The sequence below is a fragment of the Mercenaria mercenaria genome, chromosome 14, assembly GCF_021730395.1.
Source record: "Mercenaria mercenaria strain notata chromosome 14, MADL_Memer_1, whole genome shotgun sequence".
Taxonomy (NCBI): domain Eukaryota; kingdom Metazoa; phylum Mollusca; class Bivalvia; order Venerida; family Veneridae; genus Mercenaria; species Mercenaria mercenaria.
The window spans coordinates 6822061-6846694 of NC_069374.1; the positions used below are offsets into that span (position 1 = coordinate 6822061).

A 24634-nucleotide genomic window follows, 5' to 3' on the forward strand; every position below is an offset into this window, starting at 1 on the left:
GATTTTTGTCTGTGACAGTTCTAGTTTTTTCAGTCAAAGTCTTCACTGATGGTAACCCCACGATATTTAGTATTTTTGTTTCTTTAAGTTCTGTATAATGGAGTTTATTAGGAAATTTAACGATGCTTTTCTTTTTTGATATTCTAATAATCTCACATTTGTCAGGATTGAATTCCATAGACCATTGGTTTTCCCAGTCTTCTAATTTGTTAAGATCTTTTTGCAGTTTTTGTGAGTCAGATGAGGAATCATTATTTTTGAGAAGACCAAGGGGTAGAGTTTCCACTTTCAAATAATTTAAATTCACAGGCTTGTTTTAGATGCAATGGTTTTGGTTACAGACTGAAATTGGTTATTGAGGACTGTTGCTTTATCAATTGGTTTAATGTATGTTTTACCGTTTGACTTTAATATGGGTGCTACACCATTATTATCTGTCTTTTTGTTTTTAATGAAAGAATAGAATTTCTTGGTTTTACTACCTTGAGAATCACCAGAGAAGATAACTGAATTTAGGTATTCCCAATGTATGTATTACAGGTAATTTCTGTGTCTTGGATAGGCGCACCCTCCGGAGAGGTATTTTATTATATGAACTGTGTTCACTAAGTGTTTTATTTACAATTGCACTCTACGTGTATATATACATGTGTCTGACAGGTGCATACTAATTGAAGAGACCGATATTCAGATACAAGGGACACTGTTGGAAATAAGCCGCACGGCTTTTACAGGTTATCCTGTGTTTTTATATATGTCATAATTGTGCACTAGTCACCAACAATGTCTGTGATATCCAAACTGTGTTAAAATACGTGCTTTATAAATTCCATGTGTGTGGTAATTGTGTCAATGTGATGTATATATTTACACGAATAAATCTATCTATCTATCTATAGGGAATCCGGGTACCAGACCCTACCTCTTTTCGAATAGACCACTTGGTTCTTTAACGTGCCCAGAGTATAGCACCGATACGCAAGGGTTGACTGTACACCTCTAGTTGGGTTGGAAACACTGAAAAGCGTTTCTGAAAATTCCTGAGGCATCTGTCGGGGATCGAACCCCAGACCCCTGGATCGGAAAGCCAGCGTGCAAACAACTGAGCTAATCCATCCACCAAAACACGACTTCCTGAATTTCTTTTGTATGTTTGCTCTTAGAATGGTGAATGGTCTCAATTTGCTATAGCTGTTACATCTACATCTACGGGGATACTCCCAACAATCAATTTCTGATCATAACTGGGAGGTCGGGGCAGTTGTTAAAAACATGTTGCTATGTTACATGATACATGATATGCATGTGTTAAGAGAGTAAAAGCAGTAATATGTATAGCTTTGTTAAAAATAAAAACAGGATGATGACATTAGTATATATGCGAGTCTAGGTCAGATGTGAAGCACTGAAGGTTCACATTGTTCTTGATGTTATAAGGCAAGGCGTTCCAGTATCTGATCGTGCGGGGGGAAAAGGAGTTCATATGATATTGTGTTCTTGAAGATGGAATGATAAAGTTTAAATTTCTAGAGGCTGTCAGGTGGTTATGATCTACAGAGACGAGGTTGTGTGATATTTTATACAACATAATTAAAGATGCATGTATTCTTCTCTGTTCTGCCATTTAAGAATTTCAAGCAGTGATGTTACGCTGCTTTGGTATGAGTAATCATTCCTAACATATCTGGTTGCAGCTCTTTGTACCTTTTCTATCTCATATGCTAAGTTTTTCTGCCATGGATGCCATATGGTGTTACAGTATTCTAATTGTGGGCGGACATATGTTTTATATGCAGTTTCTTTGATATTACGGTTATTACATTGTACATTTCTTTTTATGAATCTGAGAGTGTTATTAGCTTTTGAAGATGTAGTTTCAATATGTTTTTTCCAACTAAAGTCATCACTAATAGTAATCCCAAGATATTTAGCAGTTTCTTGATGACACAGCCCCCGATTTAATTAGAGGATGTAGTTTACCAGGGTTACACTGAATTTCTCGACGCCTAATGGGAAAACAATTGGTGGTCTCTAACCAGTACTCCTTTCCCTTACTCTTCAAAAGAAGTCAAAATATGTAACCCGGAAGTTGGTAGCAAACGTGTTCGCCGGCTGCCAGAATTTTGGCAATATTTTTATTCATTTATGTAGAGAGTTTACAACATTTTAGTTTTATAATAATGCCAACAGTGTCTGTGAATAAGGAGGAGCTTTTCCAGGTGTTAGGCAGGAGCTATAGTACGTTAGTTTCACATATTTCAAATTTTGACAGCTTTCACAGAAATTTATAATTTGTTTAGGTGTTGCATCAGCATTTTAAAAAATACATCTACATCTACTGTTAGTCCAAATAATTGTACTCGAGAGTTGAATATCGTTAATATTTTTTGACTTGTCGATATCCGCCTCCGAGTACAAACCAGAAAAGGAAAAGAATGTGATATCACTGTCCCCTTCTTTGCGTAAATAACACCCAACGGAATCCGTTGGGCGGGAATTGTGTTATAATAAAGCGACGGATCAAACAAAGAAATACATACATAGAAAGTCTGTAATTTTTCCTTTCCAATGATGTATATATTATCTAGATTCCTTAAAAAAACTTTCAAACTATAGCAGTTAAAAAATTTCAGAGGTTTAGAGTGGGCAGACCAATGCTCGGCGCATACCAACGCTCGGCGTATATCACGTTTCTCTGGGAATTTCTTCATATATATTTAAAATATCAGCTCTTGCGAGTCCCATTTCGTTTGTTTACATCACGCGTGATTTTATCAAAGTGCGGTTCATTTCCGGTATGGTCACGTGATCACAGTAGGGCAGACGATGCAAGGCTAAAAGCCATTCAGTTTTGTGTTCTACTCTCATTAACACAGATTTTCTGGTAAAACAGGTTTTACAAAAGTAGCTTGCGGGCGGAATTTTGGAGAAAAAAACATTTTTCTTTTTAATTATTTTATTTTTGTATATACTTAAATAAACTATAAACCCTTATCATGGCATTTTATACGGACCCATTGTACTTCACTTTTCTGTAGCTTATGCTGTTCAAGTAATTGATATACTATGTGGACAAATGGCACTTTTGAAAAGATTTCCAAAAATAATGGAAATATAATCATCAACTATCATCAGTTATTGAGTTCATGTAGTTAGACTCACATAATTGTGACAAATTAACTTCTAATTAATTCCTTAAGATAATTGTTGTATAAAATGTGTTTATTCAATTTATAGATGCAGAATAGAGAGATGGGTAATTTACGTACATGTTTATGTACTTAAAAAAAAATTAGTTAATCAATATAACCTATGTCTTGTGTTAGATATGTCTTATACTTCACTTTAATGCATAAATAGTTCAAAATTACAACCTGCAGATTAATATGCTGTACGCCGAGCGTTGGTATACTTCCGCACGAACCGCACAGGTTTTACTGGTACTATTTTTAGCTCCCGCATATTACGTCACCATGCGACTAGAAATATGTAAACAATATGGTTGAATACTCGTAGATTGTTCTACAAACTGACGATAAGGAAGTACGGTAAGTTAATGTTAAATCAGTTTTTAGATTTAAAATATGTAGTTTTTACGCCGAGCATTGGTCTGCCCACTCTAAATCGCGTGTACTACATATTGGAAAATGCCCGATACAGGTAAACACATTAGTCATTACTACACGAAGTGTTTTCATTGGTCATGCCTCCGACCGCCATTACATGAAGACGATTGAAACGTTAGAGGTTTAAATTTTTTACAACAGAAATTCTTGATAAATATGTCCTGTTCTTATGTTTTTTATTTACTATTTATGTTTTAAAACAACAGGTAAGCTGTTAGGGCTAAAGAAAAATCATGACTACTAATAAATCGTAATTTCATTCGGCCACGTTTTCCACCACAGTTTTGATTGTTTCTGGTTGAGACCTCTAGGACCTATAGACAACGTAAAATATCAAAATGTAAAATCAGTCTACCCGAGGTCTCATTCTTTAGACTACATCTACTGTGTACTGCCCGACAATCAATTCTGATATAACTGGGGGTGGGGGGTGCTTTGTCTGGGACAGATTGTAGTTTGATTCTCTCATCCGAGACCTCGTGCTTTGCACAATTCAAAAAATTCAAATAGACTGTAGATTCAATGTTATCGACTCAATATTTAAGTAATCCAAACATTGACATATTTTCAATAATGTTTAATTTTTCATCGACGGGTAATTGTTTTATAGTTTTGAAGTGCATGGCTGGCTGAAAAGGTTGAAATGACAATCCAGTTTGGGTGTGTTGCTGTTCAACTGATGAGCCACACATTGAATGACATGCACGTTTTTTATTTCGAACGGGCTCCCAATCATCTCTCAGAGGTTCAAACCTGTTCGACACTACATCAGTATATTGTTCAAACACACTGGCACGAAACTGTTCACTATTACTATCCATTTTTGAGATATTTTAGTTTATTTCACACTATCAAAACCTCCCCCAATATATTTGTCAAGATTCTACAAAAAAATACACAATTAACTTTTATTTCTTTAACAGCATAAATGTCAATGAATTTAATTTCCCATCAACAGTAGATTAAAATTGTACATAGGCTACAAGACTAACCTTTTTTAATTATCAGTTAGAAGTGTGACAAACACTTTCTACTTGATCAAATCAATTATAACTTGAATAATCAATAATTATTATTGCCTACACATACACAATAGATATGTACAGTAAATAAATAAGGGAGGTGTAAAGTCCTAGGGTGTAAAGACCTGGAGGAGTGAAGTCCAAGGGTGTATTGTCCCAGAGTTGTAATGTCATGATACCATTCTTACCAAAACATAGATATATATTAGAAGGTTACAGTTGTCAGCCTCTCAGTGAATAGAATCAAACTGGGGCTGGACTGTATGTGTAGGGGAAGTTCATTCCATGAACATATTGTTCCTGGAAAAAGGGATTTTTTTTGCAAATTTATAACATAAACTGCTATATTGTAAACGAGAATAAAAATGAATTTTATTATTTTAAGTGAAGTGAACTACATCATACCTGACATTATCTGTGGGACTGGATCGTGGCTTTGTGGAAAGAAACCTGGTAAACCGTATGGAAAAAAGTCAGTTCCGAACTCTGAAATATACCCAGACTCTTACAACGTTTTCCGAAATGACCGGAGTACTTGCATCCTGGGCGGGGTATTTGTAGCTGTACAAAGTAACATTACCACTGTTGAATGTGTTGATCTTATTACAGATTTGCAAACTTGAACTAGTGAAAATTTCTTTGCTTGGTAGAAAAGACTTATATATGGGTTCTTTTTATAATCCCAAACGGAATTTATACGATCTAAACAAATTATAAGAATCAATTAAACGTTTAAATGCAGAAAAACCCAAGAACTTGGTACTGTGTGGGGATTTTAACTGTCTAGATATTGATTGGGACCTCCTTACACGAAAAAATTGTAAAAATCAGAGTTCGAATTTAAGCTCGCATACTCGCGAAATGCGAGTGCAAATTTCAAACTGCGAGGTGAGATTTCAGACACCAGCATTTTTTTGCGAGTGAAAATTTTTGGCCGAATAATGTGCATTTCTAACGGTCGTCTCGATCTTACACTGTTCTTTCTTTAACAACTCGCGGTCATTGCAGCGCATTGTCATTTGCAGAACGAATTTCGGAGCACTCTTTCATCTTTCGTCGTAAACGGAAGTTTACACTCGATACGTCCCGTGCGCATGTCTTTTCAACTGCTGACAAGTACCTGCGCTAATTTTGATGACGTTTACCGCATCCGGTGGGTTTTTTGGTAATCTATAATAAGTTACTATTTACATAGCGCAGATACGATTGGCTTGACTCGTCACGTGGATGTTTGTGTTAATGTTGTAATAAAGTGACAAGTCGCGGAAAATGCAAGTTGTTTTTTCATTTAGCAAGTTAAAAAAAATACCACTTGCGAAAAAATGCAAGTAGAATATCTGGCTAAATTCGAACCCTGAAAATGCCCAAGTGTGCAACAACACCTTATAGACTTATCCAATGATCTTGGTCCAGTTCAAATTCACAACGAACCAACTCATGATGAAAATTTACTCAACCTAGTGTTCACTTCAAACCCAACACTCATGAAATGATTCAAATCTAGTGTAAATGCCCCTGGCATTTCAGACCACGCCATGATGATAACTGATAGAGATATTAAACCCTACTATACTTTTTATAAACCTATGAAAATTATAAATTTCAAAAAGCAAAGTGAGAAAGTATTAAAAGTGACTGTTGTGAGATATCATGTGAAATAACTGGACAGTTAAAGTCTGAGCCATATTGAAAACATTTAGAATATCTTTAAGTCAAGAATACTTGCATCAGTAGGTAAGAATGTACCCTTGAAAATGACACGTTCAAAAAAGTCAGTACCTTGGATAGATAGAAACATTAAGAAACAACTTAAAAGGAAATGTAGACTCTACACTAAAGCCAAAAAATCAGGCAAATGGGATAAATACAGACAATTCTTAAAACAGCTGAAAAAGAAAAAGGTCATTCAGCGTGGAACCATATAAACAATGTTATTAAAGATGGGTTTGATAAAAACAACTCTAAACCTTTCTGGAGTTGCATCAAGTCGAAGAAACAAGACAATGTAGGAGTTGTGCCACTAAAAGGACAAGGGAACTTGTTTACCATTGTTTACAGACTCAAAATCAAAAGCAGACATATTGATAGATCAGTTCAAACCAGTTTTCACTGTGGAATCAGAAAAGAATACACTCATCCAAGGAAAAGATAAGAAAATCCCTGACATCTCTCAGTTGAAAATAGAACAAACAGGGGTTCAAAAATTATTAAAGTAAAATTTACCCAAGCCATTAGACCAGATGGTGACCAAACATACTAAAAAACTGTGCAAAAGAACTAGCACCAGCTGTTAGCGGATTTTTTCAGTTATCAGTGGATACAGGAACAGTACCACAGGATTGGCGAAACGCAAATATATCGGCAGTGACCGTCATCAGGCAGAAAACTACTGCCTGGTTAGCTTAACATCAGTGTCATGTAAATTACTCAAACATATAATTTGTAAATTCATCCCGAGTTATCTAGAAAGGAATCTTGACAAATCTAAATCATGGGTTTCGTTCTGGGTATTCCACAGGAACACAACTCTAAATCACCATTCAGGACCTCAATGAAAAGTTCAAGCATAACATACAAATGGACATAGCCATATTAGATTTCTCGAAGGCAAGGTTGGCAAAGTTCCCGGGGTGGTATTTCCCGCTGGTATTTCTCTTCCGGGTGTACCCCCCTCCCCAAAACAGCAGAAGTGGGAAATACTTGGAAATACTGGCTAAAATGTAGAATAACACTACATTTTGTATAATAAAATGATATTTATGGACAAATTGTTAATAAAAACGATAGCACATGATGCTTGATACCTATCCATAGCAAAAGGATGCACAGTAGTAATACTTCTAAAGTTGCATGATGTACGTGATATGAAATGCACCTCATTATTACAGTAACTACCCATATCGAACAGATCTCACTACCATTCTCGGTCAAAATATCTACTGATTCTTGACTATTAGATTTAAGAGTTTTGATACAAAAGGCTGTAATAATTATTGTACAATTGTACAGCATGGTCAAATCCCTAAACAAGGCTAAATTAGTTTTAACAGCTACGTGTAGCTAGAAAACAGCTGAGATATTAATTTGATAACAATTGATTTTTGGTTGCAAACTTAAACACATTGAATCTGTCTGATCATTGTGACATCCTTTGATATATTTTAGCGCCTTATTATTTATCATTGTTACAACAACAGTACATTGTATAATCATTGTAAACCACTACTAGTATGTGGCTAGGCTTAATTATACACTTAACACTTATACACTTAACATGTTAAAGTACAGAAATGCAGTGGGCTGAGTGCTGCAATTTAGTATTTTCTCGTAATTTCATCTTCAAAATACTCAATGAAAAAATTTTTTTTACTTTATAACTTCTGTCAGTGTATCAATTACTGTTTAAAATGTAACAGGTTCAATGAACAAAGATAAAAAATGATTTAATTATGTTTATAAAACCTTTTTATTGCAGGGTACTAAATATCACTGAGTATTTCTCAGTAAAAGGCAGTATTTGCCAGCTTTTCCCAGTAAAAGGCAGTATTTGCCAGCTTCTCCCAGTAAAAGGCAGTATTTCCCAGCTTCTCCCAGTAAAAGGCAGTATTTCTCGGGAATTCCCAGTATTTCCCACTGTCCTGTCTTTTATGAGTATTTCCACTTTTTTGCCAACCTTGCTCGAAGGCGTTCAACACAGTCACACATAACAAAAATTTACACAAAATTGAATCATGGAATCACTGGAAACATCCACAGATGGTTGGGATCATCCTTGAAGGAAAGAAAAATGAAGGTACTTGTAGAGGGAGAACATTCCAAAGCAGTAGATGTCTTATCAGGTGTTCCTCAAGGCACTGTGCTGGGACCATCAATGTTCTTAGTCACATAAATGACCTACGAGATGTAGTAAAATCACAAGTTCGTTTATTCACAGATGATTGCTTACTGTATAGACCAGTAAGAAACCAAAGTGATCATCAAATCCTACAGAACGATCTATCCAACCTTGAGAACTGGGCAAAAGATTCGGGAATGCGTTTTAATGCTAAAAATTGCTATATACCAAGTGTAAAGTAACGCTTTTCATTCTTCCATCAACTTGACAATACAATCCTGAAAGAGGTTGAAACAAACCCATGTAATGGAAGCTCCTATCGCTGTAATGGAAGCTTTTTATCAAGTTCATGTTTTTCTAGTTACTAAAGGATTAAATGATAAACTTACACATTTCTATAATATTTTAACCTTTGATTGCATATAATGAATAACAGAATTGTTATTGTTTTACTTCAGAATCTTCAGTAAATAATGACGACTAATGGAAATCCTGGTTAAAATTTCATATTCAGTACATGTCTAACCTAAATGGGAGCTGTGTGTAAGATATGCAAACAAAATAATGTAATAATGACAATTTTATAACAGCTAATCCATGCATGTTTCACCTGGTCAATTTGTAATACCATATTAACCCTTTGCCTGCTGGCGGCAGTAATTCTGCCTTTGCGACCAGTGCAGACCAAGATCAGCCTGCACATCCGTGCAGTCTGATCATGGTCTGCACTGTTCGCTATTCAGTCAGTAAATTTTCAGTAAACACCCCATCGAATAATAAATGGTATTGCCCAAATTGAATGATGGACCAGTCCATTATAGAAATTTAGCAGGCTAAGGGTTAAAAGACACTCTCAGACTGGCAGTTGTAACGTTAACATAAAACTATTAATCTTTTGTGTATTTCAGCATTTGAAGAATTTGACGAGTTGTGTTTTGAGTTTGGACTGGAAGCTGAAACAGCTGTAAGTGAATTTATATGTTACCAGGATGTTCAGTTTAACCAGTCAGCTAGACGGGGAGGGGAGGATGCTGTTTCAAGATGTGTCTGAGGAAATCTGCTCATGTTGTATACTTGCACCAGAATTTACTTTATATTTACTGTCTGTGAAAACAAAATGTACAGTAAATGTAATTCTCTTGACAGTTTGAACAAAGTCATGTATCTTTTGTTCTGAGGGAAAGATGAGAGTAAATTTTGGAATGGAAGCAAGTTCTTTCCAATTTGTAAAACAGAATTCCAGTGTTTTTATTTTTTAACCCTTTTTGGGGAATGACTTGCAACTGGTCAGATTTAAAACGTTCCAGCCACAAATATGTAAATACATGTAGGTAAAAATGAGTTGCAAAAATGTTGCAGTTGTGGAAAGTTGTCACTATGATATATAAATTTGGAATTTTGGTTGTTTTCTATATTTGCTTGGGAAGAGTTTATTGTACTTGATTTGTCCAGAGATTGTAAAAAATGCTGTTTTTGATTCAAAAAAGAAACTGCCTTTTTTGAATTATGAGAATATTGAAATCTATGGTGTCATTAAGGTATAGAACATCTACTCCAATGTTCTGAGCAAGCCGTTGCAACAGATAATGAAGTTAAATAAAATTTTCACACTTTATATAGAATTTCATTTATATATCACATTTTGTGCAGTACATTCAGTGTATTCAGAAAAGTATAATGAGCCTTAACAGCATATATGTGTATATTTTAGGAGGATGAAGAAGGGCAGGGGGACAGCAATGAGGAAATTTACAAAATAGAGGTACCAGCCAATAGGTAAGACAGGGTGATTCATATTGTCATTTGACAAGTAGTGTACGTAACCCATGTTTTCCATAGAATTACTGGTAGTGGACTTGAACAAGGTTAGAAATGTTTGCTTGAGTAAAAAAAGGGCAAATTTCCTCAAAACTTCTCTGTGCGGTTTGTCTTTCTGTTCTTAATCCAAAGGACCAAATACCTCCCTCACCCCTCCCGGCAACTGTTGTTGGAATATCAAAAGTCTAACATCCTGTTTCATTTACTACATCTGGATGCATGGCTTGGTATATTTTTTTCTTTCATTGTGTATATACCGCATCCTATTTTTCTTTTTATAAAGCATATCTTAAAGAAGTGAAAAAAGCCGACATTTCGTGATCAGTTGTCTGATTACTTTCTTTTTAGAATGTCACTCTGATTGATGAGTGATTAAGGAAATAAAATGCCTTGCCAATGCAAATTGCCATATTTATGATAATAATGTAAAATAAGAAGTTGCCAGTTACTTTCAGAGAACAAGATTGTATTGGTGAGGAATTCAGGATAAACTGATGACCAACATGCTGGAAAGTTTTTATTAAACCGTTTCACGTGGAACAGTATATCATTAAACAGTCTTAGAATGGTAAGAAATTTTCAAGTGGAACAGCTATGTTCTTTAACAGTTTTACATTGCACATATTTCAGATATGACTTGCTCTGTATTGAAGGTATTGGAAGAGCCCTACTTGTTTTCCTGGAAAGGTAACTTGTTTTATATTTGTATTTTCATTGCTGGTTTCTCTGTGTTGTTTTTCTCTGCTTGTTTCTCTGACAGATTTTACTCTTTATAGTTGTATTACTTTCACCTCACCACTGTGGGTTTAAAACCACACTCAGAATGTAGAATTGTTACATTTATGGACTTTTGTCTTGATAGCTTACGGAAGCTTGATGATTTTACCGAGGAGCCAGCCTGTTCCTGATATGATACCCACAGTGGTATTTAGGGTGTTCTCTACTATTAAAGCTGAAAAGTTCCTATTTGCCCTTTAAACAACTACACACAAATTGAAATAAATAAATACTATACCATTATGAAGTAGATTATTCAGGTATTTATTATATACACAAAGTCTCGCCAGGATGGTGCAAATTTATGTTAGATGAAACTGTAGTAGTCAACCTGTGATGTTTGCTTAGTATATGAAATATCTATCATTGACAGGTTGAAGGCACCAAGGTACAAGTCAGTGGCCCCAGCATCTGGTCAGAGACAGCAGCTCAAGATATTGCCTGCTGTAAGTTCTTCATCATTTATTCATAGGTAGTCTGGTAATGATCTTCATAAGTTTGTCAAGTCAAAGGGTTTTAGCAAATATTCACCATAATTTTCACTTTGTAGAAAAACAACAGTAAAATGCTGCCAAAAAGGATATTATATTATCTTGCATACCAGACGGGGATTTCTGGTGATTTCACCGGTGCTGGAAAACTCCATCTTACACCCCGGGGTGTAAGATGACTCTCGTGCTGTAAATGACGTATAACGAACTACATATGTACAGAAGATGTGTGTAGTAATAATAATGTTTTTCGTAAAACGGAATAAAATTAAATACCTTGATAGTTCCTCTTTGTTCCTTATAACATATTTCTCGATTCAGAAAACGTTATTTTAAGGAAATATCATAACGTTTCAATGCAGATGATAAAACAAAACCGGAACTCTTATGTTGTTTTCGTCTGTGTAACGTCATGACGTACTTCCTGTTTACTGACGTAAAGTTCCCGTGCTTTGTTAATACGCTACTATAAGAAGAAGTGCTATAAGAAAATCATTTGTTTCAATTTATATTTTACTCTTCTTTGTTGAATATGGTATGCAAGAAGAAGATTCTATCACTGGCTGTAGGTGCAGATGGGAATATCCGGCTCTCGGGTAACTGTTTACGTGGTCACTCGGCTGGAGCCTCGTAACCGCCTAAACAGTTACCCTCGATACCGGAAATTCCCATCTGCACCTACAACCAGTGAAAGAATCTTAAAATCTAATTGCTTAGTGATAAGTAGTTTTATAGTGTTAGAGTATCAGACAACTTCGACTTAACATTTAATTCTGTAACTGTTAAGATAATTTTTTTTGCTTCTTGATTACAGACAGGACAGGTACGTCCTCATGCTGTGGCTGCTGTACTAAGAAATATAAAATTCACAGAGGTAGGTTATGTTGAAACATTATGTTAACAAACTTTGAATCAGAACACACCGAACCTACACGACATACACATACACATTTAGCAGTGATAAATACCAAAGATGTTGCTTTTAGAGGTTTTAGATTCAGATTTATTTCAGTTTGACAGTAACTTTTTATAATGCTTTATATTCTAAATGCCTGAGCCAAACTTGGCTTTAAAAAAGAAAAAAGATCTCTGCTAGGAATGAACTGCTGTAACGGTAGCAAATCTGTATTTCAGGACAGATATAAAAGTTTCATAGATCTTCAAGATAAACTCCATCAGAACATCTGCAGGTAAATGATTTATACAATTCTGAGTCTAATGCTAAATTTTAAAAGGTTCGACTATAGAAGAACATTATTTTTTATGCCCCCGGCATCTACTGATGCGGGAGGCATAAAGTGATTGTCCTGTCCGTTTGTCCGTTCGTGCGAGAATAACCAAATGGGACCGTTTCATCTAGCATCAGTACCCCTTACTAGAATGACTTTATACTAATGCAGATGTAACCTGTGACCATTCCTCATCTTCAGACATCACCTGACCTCAGTTTGACCTTGAACTTGACCTCTTTTTGGATTTAGGTTGTTTTGTATCGACAAGGATGCCACCGGGGGCATCAAGCGTTTATTGAACGCAGCTCCTTGTTATTTCTCAGAGTGACATGTACAAAATATATATAAATAGTACAGATTATTTACAATGTGAAGATATCAATACCCAGCCTAATAATAAGGCTTGTCAGTGTGCATTTCCATATAAGGAAGTCGTTCATTATATTACTGATAGTAAATGTCAAATATATCTTGATCAAAAAAGCTTTACTGAATTAAATGTTAAAGTTTTGCACTGATGAAAAGGTCAGTTTTCAATAGATAAAAGGCTGCATTAATCAAACATACATAACTCAAACTTGTACTCTGTTGTTTTTTCATGTAGGAGGAGAACACTGGTTGCCATAGGAACCCATGACCTTGACACTATACAAGGACCATTCATATACGATGCTAAACCACCAGCTGATATTAAATTCAAGGCACTAAGTCAAACACAAGAATACACAGCTGTAGAACTGATGAAACTGTATTCTGTAAGTCGAGTTTGAACATCTGCAGGAACTTCGTATTAGTCATAAGACAGCTTGAAAATTTCCTCACATATAAAACTTGTATACAAATGATTTGAAGTTAGTGGTCACAAAGGCCCCATGTTGGCTATAATTAGGTTGTTAAGGTTGCTTACGCATAGCCCGCAAGTTCAAAGCAAATCTCTGACAACTGCACCAGGGAGTGGATTCTTTGGCTCAATGGTTAGAGCATTGGATTAGCACCAGAGCGACCTCGGTTCGACAGGCAGTTGAGAATTTTGGTCATAAAATGCTGTGCTCTGATTTGTTACAGCTAAAAATTGTAAGAAAGTTTTTAATTATTCAACACAAAGTAACAAATATTCTCTGTTTTATCTTGTGCAGGGAGATAGTCATTTGAAGACATACCTACCTATCATCCAAGATAAACCAGTGTATCCCATAATCTATGATAAAAATGGTGTTGTTCTGTCTATGCCCCCTATTATAAATGGTAAGTTTTTCTATTGTTTAATCTCACCCAATGAAAACACAAGTTGAGAACAAGATGTACTTAAATGGTGTTTAGTTTGTTTAAAATGCTGTTTTACAAAATTTTTCTACTTTAGATAGCAAATGTAGTTTTCAGTGGAACTCAATATTTTTTACCTAAATCACCTGTCCAAAATGTATAAATACTTAAGATACTGTGTTTGAAATAATAAATCACAGAAATGCTAGACTTGTTCTTAATGGCAGCTGTTTAAACAGGGAAGGTATGGATATCCTGCCACAAGGTATATTTTCTTATGTAAAGTAATATCTGGTACTGAAGACACATTTGTCAAACCACAAAGGATTTAGCTGATCGTGGTCTGCACTGTTCGCAATTCAGTCAGTAAATTTTCAGTGAACACTCCTTCTAATAATAAATGGTATTGCCCAGATTGAATGATGGACCAGTTCATTTTAGGAGGGTAAAGAGTTATAATGATCTATAACTTTGTAGAAATTAATTTTTGATCACTGTAAAAACAAACAGTTGCAAAATATAAATACATTTTTGGGAGTACAAAAAAAAAAAGAGAATAAACCATCTATTACTGATTTGCTTATTTTGTTGTGATTGAAGTAAAGTAAAAACAACTATGGTAATGCTTATATGAAAGGTAAATGAACATTATTGACTCGCTTGTCAGTATTTCACACAAAACTCGGGTAAAACTTTTAACTGTCTGCAAGTCAGCTAGGTGACTTCATCACATGACAAAATTTTAACCTGGGACAAAGTTGGAGCCAATAGATAGAAATAAGGTTTATTAAAGATACAAAGACAAAATTCAAAACAGTAATAAAGATGGATTCTATAGACTTATTCATACTGATTTGAATTCTTTGTCACAAATTAATCAAAAGGCCCAACAGCTTGCTACAGCCACTGTATACTCTTTTAGAACTGTAGATAATGATTGGCTGAAAATATTTTTCCACTAGACTAAGTATATGATAGTTCAGTGTTCTGTTTTGTCAGGTGAACATACAAAGATCACCTTGGAGACAAAGAATGTTTTCATAGAATGTACGGCGACAGATCTGACCAAGGCTAAAATAGTGCTGGACACAGTTGTCACAATGTTTGGTCAGTATTGTGAGGAACCGTTTATGTAAGTATATTGTCCATATATAAAAGTCATCATATAGCTTGACCATCTTGCAGGCACAATACTTCTGCTTGAGAAATTTCTTTGAAAAAAGCATTATTTAAAATAAAGTAACGATACAGTGGTTGGAATTCTTACTCTTGTGCTACAATATAATGACAAAATACAAGTGCAGTAAATATAAAAAGAATTTACAGGTCAGATAATGCTTCCTTCTGGTAGAGAGAATCGCTTCTGTTTGGTCACTTTTGATGAAACTTTGAATTTAGACATTTATAGTTGCCGCTGGTAACTGCTATGGACAAAGCCTTCAGAAGACAAAAAAGTTGTTAGCTTGAGGATAATGCGAGAAACAGAAAATGCTCCAATGCCAAAATCCTCTCTGGTTCTTTTGAGTGCCATACATTGGACATTTCTCTGAATTTTACTTCTTAGCTTGACTATTTGAAGAATAGTTGAGCTACTCTCCCTGTTGTTGGCATAGGCATCACATCCTGTAAGTTTTGATTGCAAGTTCCTATCTTCAAAACTAATCGAGATACTGGATTGAAACTCTATAGATATTTTAAGATCTAGGGTTATATTCCTGCTTCTGGGACAATGATTCGAATAGTAGTACATTGGCTGTCTGTCTTACGGACAGCTCTTGTTTTTTGTTGGGAGGAGCAGGACAACTAGACAACTGTTTTTTTTGATGAAACTACTTTGATAAATTTATTTTCAGTGTAGAGCAGGCAGAAGTGATACAACCAGATGGTACTACAGTTATATATCCTGTATGTATTCAACTGCTTTATTTTATCTATTTATATAGTTTATTATTACATTTGAGTATTCCAGAAAAAGAAAAACAACAACAAGCATTTTCAAAGTCACACAATTTGTTACTTGTTAAGGTAATTGAGAAAATGTATAGGGGAAGACATAATTGAGTCGTGCTGTGGGAAAACCAACATAGTGGGTTTGCGACCAGTATGGATCCAGACCAGCCTGTGCATCCGCTATGGGTCCATGCTATTCACTAACAGTTTCTCTAATTGCTATAGGCTTTGAAAGCGAACAGCATGGATCCTGACCGGACTGCGCAGATGCACAGGCTGCTCTGGATCCATTCTGGTCACAGACCCACTTTTGATTTTCTCATGGCGCGGCTCAATTATATTTGGATATGATAAAATTACTGGTCAGTTATTATGGGTCTTTGCTCATATAATTTGAGATTTTAAAGTTTAAATGAGAAAAACACATTTTGAATTGGTAATGGTTATTTTACAAGGCCACTATATAGGATGAAAATCCAGCATTCTTTAGCTTTGTTTTGCTCACACAATCCAACAGTGCCATTACACATGTATTTTATGCTGTTGTAGGAGTTGGCATACAGACATGAAGTTGTAAATGTGGAAGAAATCAACAAAAAAGTTGGCATAGAGTAAGAACATATATCTATATACATGTATATATTTAACTCTTTATAGTCAGCTACAGTCCCATGACTTTTTACTTCTTTGTTGGAATATAATTTCATGGATTGACTCAACTGTGAAATCCATAAAAATTAATCCCCATGAATATTTCTGATTTCATGGTATGTAAAATAAAGATATAAATGTAAAATAATTTAAACTGTACTAGTAACAAAAGAAACTGAAAATGTTCAGATAATTTTCAAGGTGTTTCCTATGTGAGATTTTTTGAGGGCACTGTACATGTCTGAATGTTTGTATTTCAGTATTAGTGGAGAGGAAATGGCAAGATTATTGACAAAAATGTACCTGGAGTCAGAGGTGATTGATGGTGGCAAAAACCTCAAAGTAGAAGTCCCACCCACCAGAGCTGATATCCTTTACCTACTGTACATAACAGAGCTGGGCCCTGTTGTTCACTGTTAAACTAATCGCCTGTTAAATTTTGATTCAAAATACTAGTGCTGGTGGGAAACACTAGTACGATGTTTTAATTTTACTGTAAACGACAATTTAGTGTTCCTAATCCTTAAGTCATACATCTGTTTTTCTAAGTTTTCTAAAATGCTTAAATATTACTTTAAAAGTTAATCGACTGTTAGCTTAAACAACTGTTAAATTTTCGAACAACTGTTTTCTTAAGAGGTTTTGGTTTTCTGTAAACAAGGCAATATTTCTATTTGATCAAGGTTAAAGGGGCTTAGAACAACTGTTAATGTATCCATTATTTGAGATTTTTTAATAAGAATGAAGTAAGTTTTTATACCGTTTTCCGCAATAAACTCCACTACCTATATTTTCAAACCAAAAATATGCATATATATATTTATTTGAAAAATGGGAAAGAGATATTGTTAGGCCATTAGTAGACACACCAATTTTGCGAAATGTGACAACACCGGGGATGAAAATAAGGGAATATTTGGTATATACATTGACATACAGGAATTCATAAATCATTTATGATTTTCATGCATTTTTTTACAGTGAAAGTAGAATCTAACTGTAGCTTCAAACTCTTTAAGTAGTCGCAATCACTGTATATTTTATATGAAAAGAAAAAAATGGTTTATATTATTATTTTTATGGTGTTACAGTATCAAGGATGGCCATTTCCGTGAGACAGCTTGTTCAATCTGATGTCAAATTTCAGAAAGAACTGAAAATTATAGATAAAAATAATTTTTCTTAATTGAATTGGCATGACTATGTGATGTTTCACTGGATTAATAGTACTGTAAAAGCTGCTTTAGTGGTCACCTCTATTAAGCAGCCATCCTGTCTTTAGCAGCCAGTGTCTCCCAAAAATGGTCATTCATTCTATATATTACCTGCATTAAGCAGCCACCTGCTGTAAGTAGCCACTTTTTCCCACGCCCTTGGCTGGCTGCTTAAGACGGGTCCTAATGTATTTCAGATAGAAACCAGGAACTATATTTTGATTGGAATGCGAATTACAGTTGGGCTAGTATCTTTGGCTGTTCTATTTAGATGTTGAAAAGATGGATATATCCTGTCTTTTATTTTGTTTTTCTGATGCTTGCGAAAAGCAAACCACTTATTTTTAGCTCACCTGTCACAAAGTGACAAGGTGAGCTTTTGTGATCGCGTGGCGTCCGTCCGTCCGTAAACTATTGCTTGTGACCATTCTAGAGGTCACATTTTTAATGGGATCTTTATGAAAGTTAGAATGTTCATCTTGATGATATCTAGGTCAAGTTCGAAACTGGGTCACGTGCGGTCCAAAACTTGGTCAGTATGTCTAAAAAAAGAAAAACCTTGTGACCTCTCTAGAGGCCATACTTTTCAATGGATCTTCATGAAAGTTAGTCAGAATGTTTACCTTGATGATAGCAAGGTCAAGTTCGAAACTGGGTCACGTGTCATCAAAAACTAGGTCAGTAGGTCAAATAATAAAAAAACATTGTGACCTCTCTAGAGGCCATATTTTTCATTGGATCTGTATGAAAAGTGGTCTGAATGTTTATCTTGATGATATCTAGGTCAAGTTTGAAACTTGGTCAACTGGGGTCAAAAACTAGGTCAGTAGGTCTAAAAATAGAAAAACCTTGTGACCTCTCTAGAGGCCATATTTTTGAATGGATCTTCATGAAAATTGGTCAGAATGTTCACCTTGATGATATCCAGGTCAAGTTCGAAACTGGGTGACGCACCTTCAGTAACAAGGTCAGTAGGTCAAATAATAAACAAGAGGGTCATGATGACCCTGGATCGCTCACCAGAGTAATATGTTTCAAATGTCAAACTGATGATTTTTAGAAAATTTTCCAATGTACAATCAAGTAACCCCTAGGGCGGGGCCAATTTTACCCCGGGGATCATGATTTGAACAAAGTTTTTAGAAGTCGACTAGGCAATGTTACATATCGAATATCTAAGATCTAGGTCTTCTGGTTTATTTTAAGCAAATTTATGAAGATTCCCTATGTACAATAAAGTAACCCCTGGGGCTGGGTCAATTTGACCCTGGGGGGTCAAGATTTGAACAAATTTTGTAGAGGTCCACTAGGCAATGATACATGTCGAATATCTAAGCTCTAGGCCTTCTGGTTTATTTTTAGAAAATATTGAAGACTTTTCTATATACAATCAAGTAACCCCATGGGGCGGGGCCAATTTGACCCCAGGGGTCATGATTTGAAGAAATTTTGTAGTCTACTAGGCAATGCTACATGTCAAATATCTAAGACCTAGGCCTTCTGGTTTATTTTTAGAAATTTTTTGAAGATTTTCCTATGTAAAATCAAGTGACCCCTGGGGTGGGGTCAATTTTGACCCTGGGGTCATGATTTGAATAAATGTTGTAAAGGTCCACTAGGCAATGCTACATGTGAAATATCTAAGCTCTAGGCCTTCTGGTTTATTTTAAGAAAATTTTTGAAGATTTTCATATGTAAAATGAAGCGACCCCTAGGGCAGGGTCAATTTTGACCCCGGGGGTCATGATTTGAACAACTTTAGTAGAGGTCCACTAGGCAATGCTACATGTCAAATATCTAAGCTCTAGGTCTTCTGCTTTTTGAGAAGAAGATTTTTTAAAGTTTTCCTATGTAAAATCAAGTGACCCCTGGGGCGGGGTCAATTTTGACCCCAGGGGTCTGATTTGAAAAAATTTTGAAGAGGTCCACTAGGCAATGCTACATGTGAAATATCTAAGACCTAGGCCTTCTGCTTTATTTTTAGAAAATTTTTGAAGATTTTCCTATGTAAAATCAAGTGACCCCTGGGGCGGGGTCAATTTTGACCCCGGGGTCATGATTTGAACAATATTAGTAGAGGTCCATTAGGCAATGCCACATGTCAAATATCTAAGGTCGAGGGCTTCTGGTTTTCGAGAAGAAGATTTTTTAAGATTTTTCTATGTAAAATCAAGTGACCCCTGGGGCGGGGTCAATTTTGACCCTGGGGTCATGATTTGAACAAAGTTGGTAGAGGTCCACTAGGCAATGCTTCACACCAAATATCTAAGCTCTAGGGCTTCTGGTTTTTGAGAAGAAGATTTTTAAAGTTTTTCCTTTCGGTTGCCATGGCAACCAGAGTTCTGCATGGAATTCAATTCTTTGAACAATATTTAGAGAAGACCATCCAAGGAACATCCCTGTGAAGTTTCATCAAAATTGGCCTGTTGGTTTAGGAGGAGATGTTGTTTAAAGGAAAGTGTGGACGGACGGACGGATGGACGGACGCCGGACGGTGAGCGATCACAATAGCTCACCCTGAGCACTTTGTGCTCTGGTGAGCTAAAAAACCTTATGACCTCTCTAGAGGCCATATTTTTCATGGGATCTGTATGAAAGTTGGTCTGAATGTTCATCTTGATGATATCAAGGTCAGGTTCAAAACTGGGTCACTTGAGCTCAAAAACTAGGTCACTATGTCAAATAATAGAAAAAACGACGTCGTACTCAGTTCAAAACTGGGTCATTTGGGGACAGGTGAGCTATTCAGGACCATCATGGTCCTCTTGTTTATAGCAAGTTACTATACAAAATGTAAAATATAATGATTGAATGCTGTTTTTAGCTCACCTGTCACATAGTGACAAGGTGAGCTTTTGTGATCACGCAGCGTCCGTCGTCCGTGCGTGCGTTCGTCCGGCCGTCCGTCCATCCGTAAACTTTTGCTTGTGACCACTCTAGAGGTCACATTTTTTGTGAGATCTTTATAAAAGTTGGTCAGAATGTTCACCTTGATGATATCTAGGTCAAGTTCGAAACTGGGTCACGTGCCGTCAAAAACTAGGTCAGTAGGTCTAAAAATAGAAAAACCTTGTGACCTCTCTAGAGGCCATATATTTCACAAGAGCTTCATGAAAATTGGTCAGAATGTTCACTTTGGTAATATCTAGGTCAAGTTCGAAACTGGGTCACGTGCCTTCAAGAACTAGGTCAGTAGGTCTAAAAATAGGAAAACCTTGTGACCTCTCTAGAGGCCATATATTTCACAAGATCTTCATGAAAATTGGTCAGAACGTTCACCTTGATGATGTCTAGGTCAAGTTCTAATCTGGGTCAGGTGCCATCAAAATCTAGGTCAGTAGGTCAAATAATAGAAAAACCTTGTGACCTCTCTAGAGGCCATATTTTTCATGGGATCTGTATGAAAGTCGGTCTGAATGTTCATCTTGATGATATCTAGGTCAAGTTCGAAACTGGGTCACGTGCGATCAAAAACTAGGTCAGTAGGTCTAAAAATAGAAAAACTTTGTGACCTCTTTAGAGGCCATATATTTCATGAGATCTTCATGAAAATTGGTCAGAATGTTCACCTTGATGATATCTAGGTCAAGTTCGCAAGTGGGTCACGTGCCATCAAAATCTAGGTCAGTAGGTCAAATAATAGAAAAACCTTGTGACCTCTTTAGAGGCCATATTTTTCATGGGATCTGTATAAAAGTTGGTCTGAATGTTTATCTTGATGATATCTAGGTCAAATTCGAAAGTGGGTCATGTGCCGTCAAAAACTAGGTCAATAGGTCAAATAATAGAAAAACCTTGTGACCTCTCTAAAGGTCATATTTTTCATGGGATCTGTATGAAAGTTGGTCTGAATGTTTATCTTAATGATATCTAGGTCAGATTCGAAACAGGGTCATGTGCGGTCAAAAACTAGGTCAGTAGATCTAAAAATAGAAAAACCTTGTGACTTCTCTAGAGGCCATACTTTTTAATGGATCTTCATAAAAATTGGTCAGAATGTTCATCTTGATGATATCTATGTCAAGTTCGAAAGTGGGTCACGTGCCGTCAAAAAGTAGGTCAGTAGGTCAAATAATGAAAAAACATTGTGACCTCTCTAGAGGCCATATTTTTCATGGGATCTGTATGAAAGTTGGTCTGAATGTTCATCTTGATGATATATAGGTCAGCTTTGAACTGGGTCAACTGCGATCAAAAACTAGGTCAGTAGGTCTTGAAATAGAATAACCTTGTGACCTCTCTAGAGGCCATACCCTTGAATGGATCTTCATGAAAATTGGTCAGAATGTTAACCTTGATGATATCTAGGTCAAGTTTGAAACTGGGTCATGTGCCTTAAAAAACTAGGTCAGTAGGTCAAATAATAAAAAAACCTTTTGACCTCTTTAGAGGCCATACTTTTCATGGGATCTGTATGAAAGTTGGTCTGAATGTTCATCTTGATGATATCTAGGTCAAGTTTTAAACTGGGTCAACTGCTGTCAAAAACTAGGTCAGTAGGTCTAAAATTATTAAAATCTTTTGACCTCTCTAGAGGCCATATTTTTCAATGGATCTTCATGAAAATTGATCTGAATGTTCACCTTGATGATATCTAGATCAGTTTCGAAACTGGGTCACGTGCGGTCAAAATATAGGCCAGTAGGTATAAAAATAGAAAAACCTTGTGACCTCTCTAGAGGCCATATTTTTCATGAGATCTTCTTGAAAATTAGTGAGAATATTCACCTTGATGATATCTAGATAAGTTCAAAACAGGGTCACGTACCTTCGAAAACTAGGTCAATAGGTCAAATAATAGAAAAACCTTGTGACCTCTCTAGAGACCATATTTTTCAATGGATCTTCATGAAAATTGGTCAGAATTTTTATCTTGATAATATCTAGGTCAGGTTCAAAACTGGGTCACATGAGCTGAAAAACTAGGTCACTATGTCAAATAATAGAAAAAACAACGTCATACTCAAAACTGGGTCATGTGGGAAGAGGTGAGCGATTCAGGACCGTCATGGTCCTCTTGTTTGTGTGTTTATAAGATATAATAAACCTCAATGGAACTTTTTGCAAGTCATCCAAGAATCATTAGCCCTATTCGTGGATTTACAGAAAGTCCCAGTGTGGTTTATGCCTGTACAAACATACAAAAAATAGCATATAATTCTAAATCAAACTAGTCTGTATTGTTGAAAACCTTAACTGAGGTTACATGTGCTTCATGCATGTGATATATTTGAGGATGTGGCAATAGCTTATGGCTTCAACAATCTGAAATGGACCATACCCGACACAAACACTATCTCCAATCAGGTACTGTTTATCTTTATGCTCTTATGCTGTTTTTCTCTAGATATATGATATTTTACTGTAGATAATGTGTCAAACTACGTTAAAAACTGGCCGTAGGCAATATTGTGTCAGTTTAACATCATTTTTGGTTGATGTCAGCATAGTAACCATTTTTCCGTGTTATTCAGCTCTAAATATGGCGCAGTAATTTCTCGGTTTGGTCTGGATTTAGAATTTAGACTTTACCATGGAGGACCTTCACACAATTCTAATTGTAAACAGGGAAATAATACACCTATCCAAAGGAAGATACTAAATTTTAAAGTCACTGAAATTATTGATCTTGATGCTCTTATGGGACTCCAACTAGTAACAGAATGCACAAACAACAAAGGTTATGAGACCGGACATTGAAATGTTAAAAGATGCAGAAAACAGGGAAATGTCATGGTACAGATTAAGATGACAAGTTATACTCAGAATATATAACTAACAAAACTCTTCAAAGGTGGTAGTGGATGTTTGTTTCCAGTTTTATCAAGATTTGTAAACTTTTGTTTCTAGTTTTATCATAAACCCACATTATTTTCTCAATTTCTTGAAATTGCGGGTTATTTCTTCCCAGTTTTGATGAAGAACACACTTAATTTTTGCCAAAATGGACAGGCACAGGCACCTTCCAAATATCTATAAAAAAAGTGCTCTCAGCCATATTGAGAATAATTTATTAGCAGTGTGTGATAGGTTCAAAATCCATCAGAGGACTGCAGCACAGGGCTACGTCTAGAAAATGACCTCCAGGCTTTTACAGATACTTTTTTTTCAATAAAACAGATAAAAAAGATGACTTAAAGAATTATATGGAGAGCTGGCGGTGTGAAACTATAGTGTCTTGTTATTTGTTTATACACAGTTACAAAAGTAATCGCTATGTGCTCAGCCCATGAATTATAGCATTAACATATTCTGTCAAAACCACTGTATTAATATGTTCACAGTAAAATTGTTTGATGTTTTATATAAAATTATATAATTCTGCACAATAATGTATTTATTACTGACATGAAATTTCAGTTCCCGTTGAACAAGTTGACAGATCTAATGCGACAGGAAGTAGCTGCATCTGGATTCACCGAAGTTCTCACATTTGCTCTGGTAATAATCATATATTTTTAATATATACTTTGTTCTAGCACATTTTGTTAATCCTACACAGCACAGAGAACACAGCAAATGAAAAATTGGTGTACTTGTCCATTTGTTCTGAATTATAGTAACAGCTGGTGAATTTTAATTGACATTACTTTGAAGATTTTTTGACAAAGTTATGTTTTTATGTGGTGTACTTCAGTTTGATCTTAGTTCTCTTTACCTTGTCTTAAGAGCAATAGTACCAAGGTGAATGACTTTCTACCATCCTGGTCCTCTTGTTTTTATGCTCCTGAAGGTGGGCATATTAAAATCGCACT

General features: G+C 35.7%; 1 protein-coding gene across 1 annotated transcript in view; it reads left to right on the top strand.

The window, feature by feature from the left end:
- The first annotated feature begins 2098 nt into the window (after positions 1–2098).
- LOC123528073 (phenylalanine--tRNA ligase beta subunit-like) overlaps positions 2099–24634 on the top strand; it is a 32290-nt gene continuing 9754 nt past the window's right edge. Inside the window, exons 1-15 of the mRNA XM_053522893.1 lie at positions 2099–2238; positions 9392–9447; positions 10195–10259; positions 10932–10988; positions 11452–11524; positions 12384–12443; positions 12704–12759; positions 13406–13556; positions 13938–14046; positions 15064–15196; positions 15918–15969; positions 16564–16625; positions 16926–17032; positions 23086–23186; positions 24240–24320. Coding sequence (XP_053378868.1) covers positions 2181–2238; positions 9392–9447; positions 10195–10259; positions 10932–10988; positions 11452–11524; positions 12384–12443; positions 12704–12759; positions 13406–13556; positions 13938–14046; positions 15064–15196; positions 15918–15969; positions 16564–16625; positions 16926–17032; positions 23086–23186; positions 24240–24320 — 1221 coding nt within the window. The 5' untranslated portion in view covers positions 2099–2180. The remainder of the gene's footprint in view (positions 2239–9391; positions 9448–10194; positions 10260–10931; positions 10989–11451; positions 11525–12383; positions 12444–12703; positions 12760–13405; positions 13557–13937; positions 14047–15063; positions 15197–15917; positions 15970–16563; positions 16626–16925; positions 17033–23085; positions 23187–24239; positions 24321–24634) is intronic.